This window comes from Pongo pygmaeus, chromosome X (assembly GCF_028885625.2).
Source record: "Pongo pygmaeus isolate AG05252 chromosome X, NHGRI_mPonPyg2-v2.0_pri, whole genome shotgun sequence".
NCBI classification, from domain to species: Eukaryota; Metazoa; Chordata; class Mammalia; order Primates; family Hominidae; genus Pongo; species Pongo pygmaeus.
The window spans coordinates 10,145,780-10,160,117 of NC_072396.2; the positions used below are offsets into that span (position 1 = coordinate 10,145,780).

The window sequence follows — 14,338 nt, forward strand, 5'->3', positions numbered from 1 at the left end:
AGCCAAGCACCTTGCCCCGCGCTGAGCCCTGCCTGAATGCTCCCTGCCTTAGACCCTCACAGCAGCTCTGGGTCCAAAACAGAATCCTCCCAGTCTCCAGGCCCGTTCACGTATCCTCTGCACGCCGTGGGGAGGATTCACGGCACCCCCTGAGCTCCTACTGCCCACATGAACGCCACAGCCCTGGCAGTAGCTGCTGGCCTGCGTGTCTGCCTCTCCCAGAAAATGCAGAGTGCATCAATGCTGGGACCATGGCATCTTGCCTTTCTCTCACCAGCACCCAGAATATCTCCGCGGTGGGGCAGTGGGGGGGGGGTCCCTTATTAAAGCAGCAGAGGATGGTCACAGTCCCTGGAGATTTGCCGTCGCGCCACTAACTTAACTGATGTAAATTCCCGTGTCCTTATTCCCCTAATGCCCGCCTCTCCCCACCCCCCGGCCCAGGGGTCCCTGTCCCAAAGGAAGGCACTTTTAGAGCACAGGTAGCTATCGTCCTGTTAACATCTGTTTGGCTCCAAACTGACTCTCTTTTCCCGGTCTAAACTGAATTCTCCTCTAACCCACAAGTTTTTAATAGAGCTGTACACACTATCTGCGGTTCCCAGGTGTCCTGCCCGGGACCTTGCCACCAGCACAGGCCTTGGCCCTTTAAGTGGGTCTTAATGTGGCCGATGGCCCTGAACAAAGCTCCAGCTCAGTGGGGTTGAGTGGAGACCCATGAGCTGGCTCTGGAGGCGGCCCAGGAACCGGGGCTTGCGTTGCAGAGCTAGGGATCCGCTCCCAGGAAGTTATTTGTTCCTTTGCATGGGCTTGGCTAGGGACAGCCCATGGTGACCAGCTCTACATTCCTGGGCCCATGAGTTTTCCTCTGAACAGCTGCAGTCAGAGCCACCCTTGCTGGCCTTGCATACACATTCACACTCAGACACCTATGCGTGTGCGCACTCACACCCCTCAGCCCCTCTCCAGTCGGCCCCCTCCACCCTCCTGGGCTCTCGCAGCAGTCTGCTCCTGGGCCCCCAGACTTCTTGCTTCTCCCTTTCCTGGGCCACCTGTGCCTCATGGAACACAGATGTGGCCTCGTCACTGTCCAGTTCACACCCTTCAAAACTCCATGTTCTTAGAAAGCAACCTGACCATACAATTAATCCAAACCGGAGCCCTTAGGAGTATGAAGTTTAGAAAATTCATTATGAGTGTGAAATTAGTTAATTGTTAGGCCGGGACAGCAGGTGTCACATGGTGGGACTGGACTGGACATATGGGGGGCCCAATAGTCACCCCTGAGGGAGCCCCAAGCTGGTACGCCATGTCCCCTCATTTCTCCTGGGTAGGCTGTTCCCCAGCTGAGCCTTTGCCGCAGGTGGTTCTTTTATACATGCCTGTCCCGGCAGTGTCCCCGTCTCCCTTGGCCCCTGGGTACATTCATTCACCTTTATCCTCCGGGGTTTAGCCTCGTGGTCCCCAGGTGTCCTGAGCCTGTGCTTTTCGCTACCTGGCTGTGCCAATCACGAGCCCCCAGCCAGGATTTTGCCTGTGCCGTGTGTGTTTGTGCCACTCAGCATTTGCCTCTCACTTGCGTTGCACATGTGTGCCTGCCTGTGTGTGCATTTGGGTCGCCCATCTTCCACCTGGATCAGCCCTTACCCCGCTTGAACTCCATAGTAGGTGAGGGTTCACTTCTCATGTTTACCCCTCCCTCCACCTCCACTCACCCGCAGGAGAGAAATACCTTCTAATGGGTGCGGACACGGGAGGAACTGTTGCATTAAAAGTGCATAAGAGGCCTGGCATGGTGGCTCATGCCTGTAATCCCAGCACTTTGGGAGGTCGAGGTGGGAGGATCGCTTGAGCCCAAGAGATCAAGACCAGCTTGGGCAAAAATCCAAAAAAAAAAAAAAAAAAAAAAAGGCATGGTGGTGCCTGCCTGTAGTCCCAGCTACTTGGGAGGCTGAGGCAAGAGGATTGCTTGAGTTCAAGAGGTTCATGCTGCAAGGACCTGTGATCCTGCCACTGCACTCCAGCCCGGGAGACAAGAGTGAGACCCTGTCTGAAAAAGAAAAGTGCATAGGAAAGTGATTTTCAAAGCCAATTAAAGAAGTAACTGGTTTTACTGGTTTTATTTGCTGCGTTTTATGGTATGTGATTTCTTCACTTACCTTCCTTCCTAGCAGGGAAGGTTTTTTTCTTGATGAAGTATGGATGAGAGTGGCTGGTGATGTGTGGTATAGGGCTGTGGTTTTGTATAAATGAAAGAGGCAAAGTGAGAAAAAGAGGAAACTAGATGACTGGTTGGGCTGTGCCCTTTGATGTCAGGCTGAAGCCGAAGACCTTCTGCAGCGACGGTGGCGCGCTGCTGCCCCCTGCTGGAAGGCGACCTCATCTACTCACAGGCCCTGATGTCGTTTTCAGACTCTTCTGCTCTCTTTCAGAACGAGGTCAACGCCATCAAATGGGATCCTTCTGGAATGTTGCTGGCGTCCTGCTCGGATGACATGACATTGAAGGTAGAGTCAGCATGGCAAGGGGTGGGCTATTTAATCCCAGACAACTCCGGGCACTTGACGCCAGTCTCACGGTCACTCTTACATGAGGATTATTTATTACTGACCACCCTCTGAACTACGATTTCTCAGTCATGGTCCCACTGAGAATCGCAGCCTCCCTGCAGCCTTTCTCACCACTGTGCACCCTCCACCCTGCCGTGGGCCCCATGTGCGCCCCCGGGAGGAATGATTCCACATCGTTCCTGGATGCAGGAACGGCTTTTGCTCATATTGCGGCTGGTGTGTTCTGTAGATCTGGAGCATGAAACAGGAGGTGTGCATCCATGATCTTCAGGCTCACAATAAAGAGATCTACACCATCAAGTGGAGCCCCACTGGGCCCGCCACCAGCAACCCAAACTCCAACATCATGTTGGCAAGGTAAGGGCAGGCAACACAGCCGGCACAGCTCTGTGTTACACAGAGACACCGGGAAATTTTGCTAAAGCGCGTCCATGCACGTGTGTTGAAGCCCTTCAGAGGAAGCAAAGTGGTAGCTCACTTTGAAGGGGCCAGGACAGTTATCGAGTAACACCTGCCTTTGAGGTAGGGATGGTTTTAAGTCAGGCAGTGGCTTACGCCTATAATCTCAGCACTCTGGGAGGCCAAGGCAGGACGATGGCTTGAGCCCAAGAGTTCAAGATCAGCCTGGGCAACATGGTGAAACCCCATCTCTACAAAAACTTAGCCAGGTGTGGTGGCGTGTGCCTGTAGTCCCAGCTACTCAGGAGGCTGAGGCAGGAGGATGGCTTGAGCCCAGGAGATTGAGGCTGCAGTGCGCGGTGATCACACCACTGCACTCCAGCCTGGGTGACAGAGCAAGACCATGTCTCAGAAAAAAAAAAGAAGAAGAAAAAAACCACCCAACATGACTGCAGAGCCACAGTTGAGGGACAGCAAGCCAGGCAGCACCAACTCCGGTTGACGGTGCTCGAATTAAGGTCATCTCTTAGAGAGGACAGGATGGAATTCCTGCATCCACTGAGAGATGGAACCAAAAAAACAAAGAACACATAGACCGTGATTCTTATATTTCAAGTAATTGTCGTAAAATCCACTCAAATTACTGTGATATAGTACTATACACTCGAATCGTTTTGTGATGACTCAGAAGGTGCTTTTGCGTCACGTGGTACTATTAGGAGCACAAATTATCCTTTTAGTCAGCAAGTATAAAAGGGGCATCCCAGTACCTAGTGGGTCACTGTTGAAAGAAAGAAAGCCAGACAATAGCTTTGTGATAGATATTACTGTTTTAAATTTGAAAATAACTAAAATTTGCAGCTTTCAATAATGTGATTACCTATGCGGATGTGATTGTATTTTAATTCTTGTTTGATTAAAATTTTCTTTTTAGAGACAGGGCCTCCCTATGTTACCCAGGCTGGTCTTGAACTCCTGGCTTCAAGTGACCCTCCCACCTTGGCCTCCCAAAGCACTAGGATTACAGGCACGATCTACTGTACCTGGCCTAGAAAGTTTTTTCAATGTTTATTCGCTTCATTTGCTATCTGTATTAATTGAGTTGGTAATAATAGATGTCATGTTTTAAATTGTAGGGGCATTTTAGGAAACTTAGTAGATATTCTACAAAAATATTTACCATTTACGTCTATAGAAAACTTAGAAACAGGGCTTGGCGCAGTGGCTTACACCTGGAATCCCAACAGTTTGGTAGGGTGAGGCAGCAGGATCTCTTGAGCCCAGAGGTTCAAGACCAGCCTGGGCAACATAGTGAAACCCCGTCTCTACAAAAAATAAAAAAATAAAAATTAGCCGGGCGTGGACCTATGGTTGCAGCTTCTCTGCTGATGCTGAGGCGGGAGGATCGCTTGAGCCCAGGAGTTCGAGGCTGCAGTGAGTCATGATCACGCCACTGCACTCCAGCCTGGGCAACACAGTAAGACCTCATCTCAAAAAAAAAAAAAAAGGTGTAGAAACAAATGTAGGTATCAAATTGTTTCCCTAATAAGACCATTAAAGCTTTTTTTCTGTTTAATGACTATGGCTTTGTTTTTAATACTTGTAAGTAGTTACGTTTTAGAAGACAAAAAGCTTTTTAGTTGATTATCGTTTGAAACATAAAAGTTGGGAAAAACACCTCCTGGAGATCTGATACACGTTATGGAGAACTGTTTGAAACCACCGTGTGTACATGATTTTGCTTTCTCTCCCACCTTGCTAGTGCTTCGTTTGATTCTACGGTGCGACTGTGGGACATAGAGCGAGGCGTCTGCACCCACACGCTCACGAAGCATCAGGAGCCTGTCTACAGCGTAGCTTTCAGCCCTGATGGGAAGTACTTGGCCAGCGGATCCTTCGACAAGTGCGTCCATATCTGGAATACTCAGGTAAGCTTCTGACCCCTACGCCGAATCCTTTTAGTAAGGGATGCCCGAATAGCCACGACTCCAGTGCCCTTGGCTCAGAGCAGTGCCCCGGAGGGAGTTGAGCAAACCCAGGCTCCCCGGGCAGACCCAGTGGATGCTGTCCACGTGCACCCCACGTGGGCTGTCAGCTCTTCCCCTGCCAGCCACCTCCGGCAGCTCCCCTCCCTGGGGAAGGGCGTCATGTCTGCCGTAATCATGGCTCTTGGCCATTTGATTCCAAACCCTCACCTTGGCACACGTTCTTCCTTGAAGGAGCCACTGTCTTCTGTTCACTTTTCTGAGTCCATGGCACGAAACCTTCCACCTGCCTCTTCCTCTTCTTAGCAGTTATCACGGAAATGCTGCTCTCTAGATAGTGAGGTTAGAGGGCGGGAGTGGGGGACCAGCTAACAGGGTCAAGGCCACACCAGCTCCTGCAGCTCCCCGACGGAGCAGACCAGGGAGTGGGACAGAATGTGCTTTTGCTGTTGTCATGCCACTTCAATTTTTCTTTTCTGTTTTGTTTTGTTGTTGTTGTTTTGTTTTTGTTTTTGTTTTTGAGACGGAGTCTCACTCTGTCACCCAGGCTGGAGTGCAGTGGCGCGATCGTGGCTCACTGCAACCTCTGCCTCCCAGATTCAAGCAATTCTCCTGCCTCAGCCTCCTGAATAGCTGGAATTACAGGCACCCGCCATCATGCCCAGCTTATTTTTGTATTTTTAGTAGAGACAGGGTTTCACACGTTGGCCAGGATGGTCTTGAACTCCTGACCTCAGGTGATCCGCCCACCTTGGCCTCCCAAAGTGCTGGCATTACAGGTGTCAGCCACTGCGCCTAGCCTCGATTTTTCAAATCAAAGTAGGCTCTGTTTGAGGACATAAGGTATGTCAATATTGGGTTGTCCTTTTAGCAGGGATTGAAAGGACATAGGATTTTAAATAAAGGTGGCTGCTGTGGGTATCTTGGGCCATACCTGAGGATAGAAGAATTCCAGCTACAAAGTGTAGAAATGGATGGGAAGTAGCACTGCATAGCATTAAAGGATTGTATAGGGCCATCAGCACGTGATTCTATTCTAAGGGAAGAGAGAGGTGATGATATGCTAGGAGCTGTTGAAAATAATGAAGGGGTCCCTTTTGCCTTAGGAGGGAGGAATCACACAGCCTTCCCCCACCCCCTTTCATCTGCACTGCCTTCTTGCTTCCTTTTGGCTCCGTTGACATTCAGGTGGATTTATACCCTCAAGTTCATTCCCCCCGTGGACTCATGGGTGATGAGCCCTGTTCACTGGCAACGGGTCCACTGAGATCACAGGCTTCCCAGGGACCTCATGTGAACCACATCCTCTCAGGGAAGGAAAGGAAATGGTGGACCCCTTACGTAGAGCCAACCCGACGCCAAGCCCAGCCCCACAGCCCTAGATAGCCCTCCGGGAAACACACATCTCAGCATTAGTGTGCAAGAGTTTCTGTTCATGAAATCCTCGCTAGAAATAGTAATGGGTGGATTTGTAAAAACAACACATCAATTATCAAAACAATGACATGATCAGTTAGGTACAGCCTGTTGTCAAGAACTCACTGAATTGTTTCAACCCTTTTTTATAAATCAAAGAAATCCTTAGAACTTTTCTTTTTTTTTTTTTTTGGATCGGAGTTTCACTCTTGTCACCCAGGCTGGAGTACAGTGGTGCCATCTCGGCTCACTGCAACCTCTGCCTCCCGGGTTTGAGCGATTCTCCTGCCTCAGCCTCCCGAGTAGCTGGGATTACTAGGCGCCCACCATCACACCCGGCTAACTTTTGTATTTTTAGTACAAATGGGGTCTCACCATGTTGGCCAGGCTGGTGTTGAGCTCCTGACCCCAGGTGATCCACCCACCTCGGCCTCCCAAAGTGCTGGGATTACAGGCGTGAGCCACCGTGCCCGGCCAAGAAATCCTTAGGAATTTTCTTAAGAGAAATCTTAAAGCCCACTTTAATCTTTCTCCAAGTATAAAAATACTTATCTGTAATACTGCCAACACACACCTTTCTCAGTTCATGGAACACCACCCTTTAAGGAGCCCAATTGAGCAGAGGATTTGGGACAGCCTTCCTGGTCTCGGTCTTCAGATTTCTCCTGCCTGTCACCATAGTGAATCATGAGTGAAGGCTTATTCGACTCTTTCTCTCTTTTTTATTTTTTAAAATTAATTTTTGTAGAGACAGAGTCTCACTGTGTTGCCCAGGCTAGTCCCGAACTCTTGGGCTCAATCAATCCTCCCGCCTCGGCCTCCCAAAGTGCTGGGATTACAGGGTGAGCCACCTCGCCTGGCCTTATTCAACTCTTTCAAAGGCCTCTACTTCCCCTACCTCTTAGATTTGTCAAGTTAATGCTGTTTTAAACCAGAAACCAATGGTCTGTGGTGTTTTCCATTACATGTATATTATGCATTTCTTCTTTCAAATGTCCAAAAATACGTACATTTTAACGTCATGGAATATTATTACATTTAATCATGAATTACAGTCAATTTCATTGCTACTGGGGTGGGTGTATTCATTATGTTGTATTCATTCAGGTCCTCCAAAAAACAGATGCCAAAACAGGATTAGGTGGGCGAGAGATTTATTGGGGGAAAGAACTGTGATGGAAACAGGGAGGAAGGTAGGGGGAAGGGAGAATTCAGATCATAAGGCCAGTCTGACCCTGGGAAGGAGACGGGAAGGGTAGGAAGAGTCAGGGATGGCCCTTACAGGTCTGTAGAAAGTTTTGGCCGTGCTGATGGAGAGTCCATGAGCCACTTACCCACCAGATGAGTCTGAATCTCAGCAGATGACTGCCATGGTCTCCCGCCTCCATCAGTCCTCAGCTGTGTGCAGCCTCAGAATCCACACAAATGTGGTGGCAGATTCCGCAGGCATAAGTAATCAGGTTCACTCCTCTTGGTGGGAAGTCCTAGAGACACATCTCCATGGCCCCCAGAGTCCTTACTGAAAACCCTTAAATTTCACCATGCTTGAAAATGTTCGTGACGAAACGTCAGGGCAGGAGGAGTGCACATTCCACACCTGCATCTGTTGCAGGCACCCCTTGTGTTGTAAGTGACAGCTGCTTTGCTTTGCAGAGTGGAAACCTCGTCCACAGCTACCGAGGCACTGGCGGCATCTTCGAGGTGTGCTGGAACGCCCGAGGAGACAAAGTGGGCGCCAGCGCGTCCGACGGCTCTGTAAGCAACACCTCTGGTTTGCTGGGGAGTGGGGTGTTGGGGGCAGCTGATGCCTAAGTGAGCTTCCAGGGCATGTGCAGCATTCGTGTCCTGAAGGGCCTAGCCCAGTGCCAAAGGAAGCTTCTGGGCTGGATCCCATCTGAGTTGGTACCACATCTGGGAATGGCCTTCTCCTTGTCCCTTCCAGAGTGTCCTTCTAGTCAACATTTTCTCAGTCAAATTGGTGGTTCTCAGCCAGGGTGATTCTGCACCTCTGAGGACATTAGACAATATCTGGAGCCATTTTAGGTTGTCACTACAGTCATGTGTCGCTTAATGACGGGAACGTTTTGGGAAATGTGTCATTAGGCACTTTTATCTTTGTCTGAACATCATAGAGTGACTGACACAAACCTAGATGATAATACCTGTCCCACACCTAGGCTGTGTGGTACAGCGTATTGCTCCCAGGCTACAAACCTGGACAGCGGGTGACCATACTGATTACTGTAGGCAACTAGAACACAATGGTAAGCATTTGTGCATCCGGATCTATCTAAACACAGAAAAGGTTCAGCAGAAATACGGTTATAATCTTACAGGACCACTGTGGTCTGTGCGGTGCGTTGTTGCTGGAAACGTCATTATGTGGCACGTGACTGTGCTTAGATGGGGATGCCACTGGCATCTCGTGGGTGGAGCTTAGGGATGCTGCTAAACCTCCTACTGTGCACAGGGTGGCCACAGTTGTCACCCGTGCTGCGGCTGAGAAGCCCGGGCCTTTGGTGGCCATCCTGCAGGTCTCCTGGGCCCTCTTTTCTTCCCATGGGGCATCTGGATTTCTTATTTTGCCCTGGACTTGAGGTTGCCTTGACCTCTGGGGCAAGCGGCATTCTGGCTGACCGGCCAAGTGTCAGTGTAGTCCCCAAATGTTGTCAGAGGCCATGTACTTGGGCTCGTATTGTCATCTGCCCCACAATTGCAGGTGTCCCTTCTGGGACCTCTGCCACTCTGTTAATTCCTATCATTACCCTTAACCTGGCGTTTCTGCTCTGTGCTGTTTGCTTCAGTTTGCTCGGTCCGATGTCCAGATGCCAGTCTGTTATGGGAGCTTCTCTGACCCTTCATGACGATGTTCCAATAAACTTTACTGACAAACATCGGTGGAGGGCTAGATTGGGCGTGGGGGCCGCAGCTTGCCGACTTCTCACTCTAAAGGCAGCTTTGTGTTGTCTCTCAAGATGACAGGTGCTTTATCTTTCCTTCCAGGTGTGTGTTTTGGATCTGCGGAAGTAACCACAAAATATTATCGAAAAAAGAAAAGAATTCTAATGACCAGCCGTGAATGTGTAGGGTTGCAGCTCTATTCTCCAAAACTGTAGGAACTTGACTTGCGTTAGAGTGTACTCTGAAACCAACTCGTCTCTGGCCGCAGGAGTCTATATGTTTTCGTAATCTTCATCAAGAAGTTTTTAAAAGGCAAGCAAAAACAGAAGCAAATCACATCAAACGGGGATAGAATGGTTTCCACTGAGGACATTCAGCCTGGGAAGGAGGAAGTCACTAGCTCGAGGCGTGTGGATTGGTTTCCACCCGGAACAGGCTCTGTGATGGCTGAATGGAAAGAAATGTAAAAAGCTGTGCCAAAAAAAAAGCAAAATGCTGTGATAAACCAAACAGGGATGGGGAAAAAAACCCTCCTCCTTGGGATTTTTTGTTTGTTTTCCCTAACAATTTGGACACTACAGTTGCTCTCACAAAGGATGTTCAAAGACCAGTTTGTACCGATGAAATGCGCAACTTTGTAATCCCAACACTTTCTATTTTCTAGAATCTTCTTTGTTCATTGGGTGGTTTTTCTATCGGCTGGAATTCTGTCTTCTGGGGGCCTTCTGTCTGAGATGGAAGCTGTCTTGGGCTTGTTGTCTCTTCCCTCTGTTGCTCCCTGCCCCTCCCCCTGCCTTTCCACTCTGTCTGGTGAGCTCTGCTTTTTCAGTGCACCCTCAAGAGATGCAGCCCCGTGGACATGAAGACACAATCTCCCACCGACAGCTTTCCCCTTCCGCCCTCTCCCACCCTCTCCTCCCCTTGCGCTCGCGCTCGCTTTCTCACTGGCGTTCTCTCTCTCTCTGTCTCTCTCTCTCTCTCTCTCTCTCTCCCCCCCTCCCTCCCTCCCTCCCTCCCCCTCCCCCCTCCCTCCCTCCCCCTCCCTCCCTCCCTCCCCCCCTCCCCCCCTCCCTCCCTCCCCCCCTCCCTCTGTACCTTTCTCATAGTTGCTTCAGATCTTAGGTCTCAAGGGCACTTTGGCGCGTAGTAAGTGCTTTATGTAAGAAGGCAGGGCAGGGGGGCTTTTTACAGGAGAAAAAAAATGACTTATAAGAGAAAGAGCCTGGAGTATTTTTGGAAAAAAATAATATTTTTATGTTAAAACAATTTTAAAATCTTAAAATGGCCATCAGACATAGAGAGCTTTGTGTGATTCATGTTTTAAAAAGAACCGAAGAAGCCGCAGGCAGGGCCTGAGGGAGCCCCTGGCTTTCCCCTCAGCCTCAGGAAAGGTGGTCAGGGAAACTCTGGCTGGACAAGGGTCAGTCTTAGGGGTCAGCAGCGAGATTGCTCTGCAGCCAGTGAGGGAGGTCCCAGCCATGCCGGCTGGAAGAAGAACCTCGCATCTTTTGGTGTGTACGCACCTTGGCAGCCAGCAGGAAAGCAGCGAAGAGCCGCGCGCCCTCTGGCCTCGAGGGAGCATTGGCAGAACGATAAGGTACTGCGGAAGCCGTCGAAACCGACAGCTCGGCTGGATTAGGCGTGTTGGCTATGTCTTTCCCACAGCTATATAACGACCGATGGTCATTTCTCCAAGAGCAGGCTTGGCGAGTCCTTGCAGAGCTGACATAGAGGCTCCCGCATGTCACTTAGTCTAACGCTGACAGAAATGAATGCAGAAGGAAGATTTTCAGTCCTGAGCGTGAATTATAGAGGTAGAATGTCGCTAATAATTTCTGCCATCTTTATAATTTCTTTCTCTCACAGAAGACTAGGAGAAAGATCTTTTTTAAATAATCTTTTTGCTGTTTTTAAAAAATTAAACAAGGCTTTGTGTTCCTAGAAGAGCTTCATTTCAGTGAATCTGGTGACCTTCATCTGCTTGCTGTCATAACCCGACACTGACTTATTTTTTTCATTAGCAAGGGGGAAAAGGCCAAAGGACAAGGGCTTCTTCTCCTGTTGGTTTTCCTGTGGGCAGAAGGGCTGAGGAAGTTGGCCCGGCCCGTGGGGGCTGCTGTGTCACCAGCAGTGGGTAGGGTGCAATCTGGTGTGCCAGCAGCGAGACGGTGTTATTGTGAAGGTGGCATTCATCTGCGGAGCCAAAACCCAGCCGTCAGGGAAGGGTCAGGGCTTCCTATGGAACTTGGAATGTGCCAGGACCACCTGCAGAAGCCAGGGTGCATTGATCATTCTCAGATCATTGATTGGCCTCCACTTGGGTATGTGAATTATTCATGTCCCAGAAGACCAAAAAGTGCTCTGGTTCGAGATGAGTATTTTATTCGGGCTCTGTTTCCGAAACACTTAGCGAGGAAGGTCACAGTGATGTGGACTCGCCGCACCCATCTTTGAAGATAGCCAGTGTCCCCGGATGAGGTGATGATTTCCCATCCGAAGGACCCCGTTAAGTTTAGAGTACAGTGTGTTGGGGTCCAAAAGACACCATCTCTACCCCACCCAAATAAAAATGCACTCATCTCTGCAGAACATCTGCTGTCAAAGGCCAGCCTGTCGTTAGGACATGGCTTGTGCTTGACAAACCAGTAACAACTGTGGGATGGCGATGGTGGGGTGTGTCACAAGCAATTCACTAGACAATCTTCACATGAATGTCGGTAGCCAGGGTCTCTCCCGAGGGATGGCTTTAGTCTTGATGAATGTGAACCATGTCGGAATTGTTAGGTAGAAACCTGGGCTGGGAGGCCTCGGACCCCAGGCTCCATCCCTGGCTTCCCCAGCCTGCAGCCGCAAGCAAAACCAAGCGCAAGATGCAGCTAGCACCCTTCATATCCATCCCCGTTCTCAGCAGGACGACACCATGGACAGCTGTTTTCGGAGCCTCCAGCATTTGCACACCACTATTCACCCTCTCTGCTGCTGGAATGTTGGTAGAGTCATCCCTGTGATCAAGAAATGGCCTGTGGAATGTTATTGTTCAACGTTGTTTACAGCTCTTAAAACATGGTGAGGAATGCCTAAGTCTTAGTGACCAAACGTGACCTTGAAAGCAGACATAGCATGACAGACCTTCCTAGAGTGTTTGGTCGGGTTCACAGTGACCAAGAGTCAGGTCCCGCACACACCTGGGAAAGGGATACTGCCCCAAGGGGGACCAAAAAGGCCGGACGTTACAGGGTGAAACCCTCTGACCCCTCGCAACACCATAGGACTTGACTTTTGTTTAGTCTTTCTAAGAAATAGATCATGGAGCCAAGTGAAGTGCACTTTGTCAAATGTAAGGGTCTGCTTTGTTCTTGTTGCTTTTCTCTTTTTTAACCTTTTGTTCCGCCATTTAAAAAAAAAAAAAAAAAAAAAGCTTATGTTTCTTGTCAAATGCAGAAATGTTCCTTCCGCCACTCACTGAAGTTTTGCATTCTGGCTTGTGCAGTTTTTATTGTCTGTGTCAGACGTACAGCCAGACGTGTTCTCTATTGGCATTTTTCCGATTCTGTTCAGATGACATTGACCGCCGTTTCATTCCCCCCGCCACCTGTACTCACCCTCACGCTCTTTGAAGAAAAAAAAAAATCACCTTGTGTGTTGTAGCTCATTTGTTTCAAGAGAGAATCAACAGATCATATTCAGTGTCTTGAATAAATTGCTCTATTTTGATATTAGAGAACTTGGTGGGTGTGCTTTCTTCCTCTCGCTCTGGAACTCTTGGGCCCACGTTGACTGAGTGACTGAAGACAGAGCTCTGTATTTTCTCCAGAAGGAAGTACCTTGAGTGCCTCCGTTTAGGATTGCTGTGTGAGATAGGGAGCTGGGGGCAGAACGCAGTGACGTGGCAGTCACAGCAGCCGCCTGCTGTTCTGAAAGGTGGTTCTGTCCAGGGATCATGCTTTTTAGTGTGTTTCCTTTTCATTCTTTTATTTCAGGCTGGCTGTTGGAAAAAGACAAAGCAAATGAATGTTCTCTCATCAGCGGATTGGTTGACTGGGAGTTTGAGTTCCCGAATTACCCCTGAGTAATTTGCAGAACCTAACAGGATAGGGTGACTTTGGACATGGACGTCTGCATGGTGCAAACCAACATGTGGCAAACATTTATTGACATTTGCTTTGTGCATGTCTTCATTTATGCTGCTTTAATTAATAGGTGGCTGTTAAATAATGTAATTAGTGAATGGATATTGCTATCCGCATTCTATGAAGGAGGCTGTAGATTCCGAGAGGGGAAGAGATGGCCTTACTCTTAGTCTGAGGTTTCACTTTGCAGATGAGTCCCAGACAAAGTCACAGTGTCATTTCCCTCTAATCCTGCTTGTTCTGCACTAGGACAAAACAGATGGCGAGGGGCATAGAGGCTTCTGTGGTGATTGCCTGGGAAAGATCCAAGTGTGCCTGTGACCTTCACTGATGATCCAGACTTTTGCAGGGACCAAATCCCAAATTCAGGTCTTGAATTGGCAACTGAAGACTGAATATTATGTGAGCAGTTGTCACCTTTAGAGAAAAACCTATCTCCCGGTGTTTTCTGGGGTTCACCTGCTCATTTTCATTTTTCTCTTTAGCCCCTGCCAAGTGGAGCAAGTGTGTTGCCAGGTGGTGGATTTGGGGCACCCTGAGGGGTACTGCAGAACTCTGGGACAGCTCGGGAAGAACCGCATGGAAACAGTGGGCAGACCACAAAGTATGTGGCAGTTCCCAGGATAAATGCATGCGTGGCGGGAGGCTTTGGTGGCTCCCCTAAGAATGCCGTTGACGTATGACTAGCTCTAAGTGGGTTTCTTTGTGTTATAGAGGAAACTTGATTGGGACCATGATTGCCAGAATTTATATAACTTAAATTTTCAGATGGATGGAACCCTTCCCCACAGTGCGTCTCAAAAGGCTTCCCCCTGTCCATTGAAGCTCCTCCTTTATTTTAGGAATCTAAGTTTCAACTCACTAAACAGAGATCTCGCTTTTTTTTTTTAATTGCCCCATCTTGGTGCTGTTTCAAAAGGATATCAGAGAACATTCT

At 49.1% G+C, this 14,338-nt stretch overlaps 1 protein-coding gene across 8 annotated transcripts in view; it reads left to right on the plus strand.

The window, feature by feature from the left end:
- The window catches only part of TBL1X (transducin beta like 1 X-linked), a 256,300-nt gene extending 243,305 nt beyond the window's left edge, over positions 1-12,995 (plus strand). For all 8 annotated transcript variants that reach the window (XM_054470831.2, XM_054470830.2, XM_054470824.2 and 5 more), the window contains 5 exons: positions 2,433-2,507; positions 2,800-2,927; positions 4,732-4,897; positions 8,024-8,125; positions 9,374-12,995. In XM_054470831.2, coding sequence (XP_054326806.1) covers positions 2,433-2,507; positions 2,800-2,927; positions 4,732-4,897; positions 8,024-8,125; positions 9,374-9,400 — 498 coding nt within the window. In that variant the 3' untranslated portion in view covers positions 9,401-12,995. The remainder of the gene's footprint in view (positions 1-2,432; positions 2,508-2,799; positions 2,928-4,731; positions 4,898-8,023; positions 8,126-9,373) is intronic.
- Positions 12,996-14,338: the final 1,343 nt, after the last annotated feature.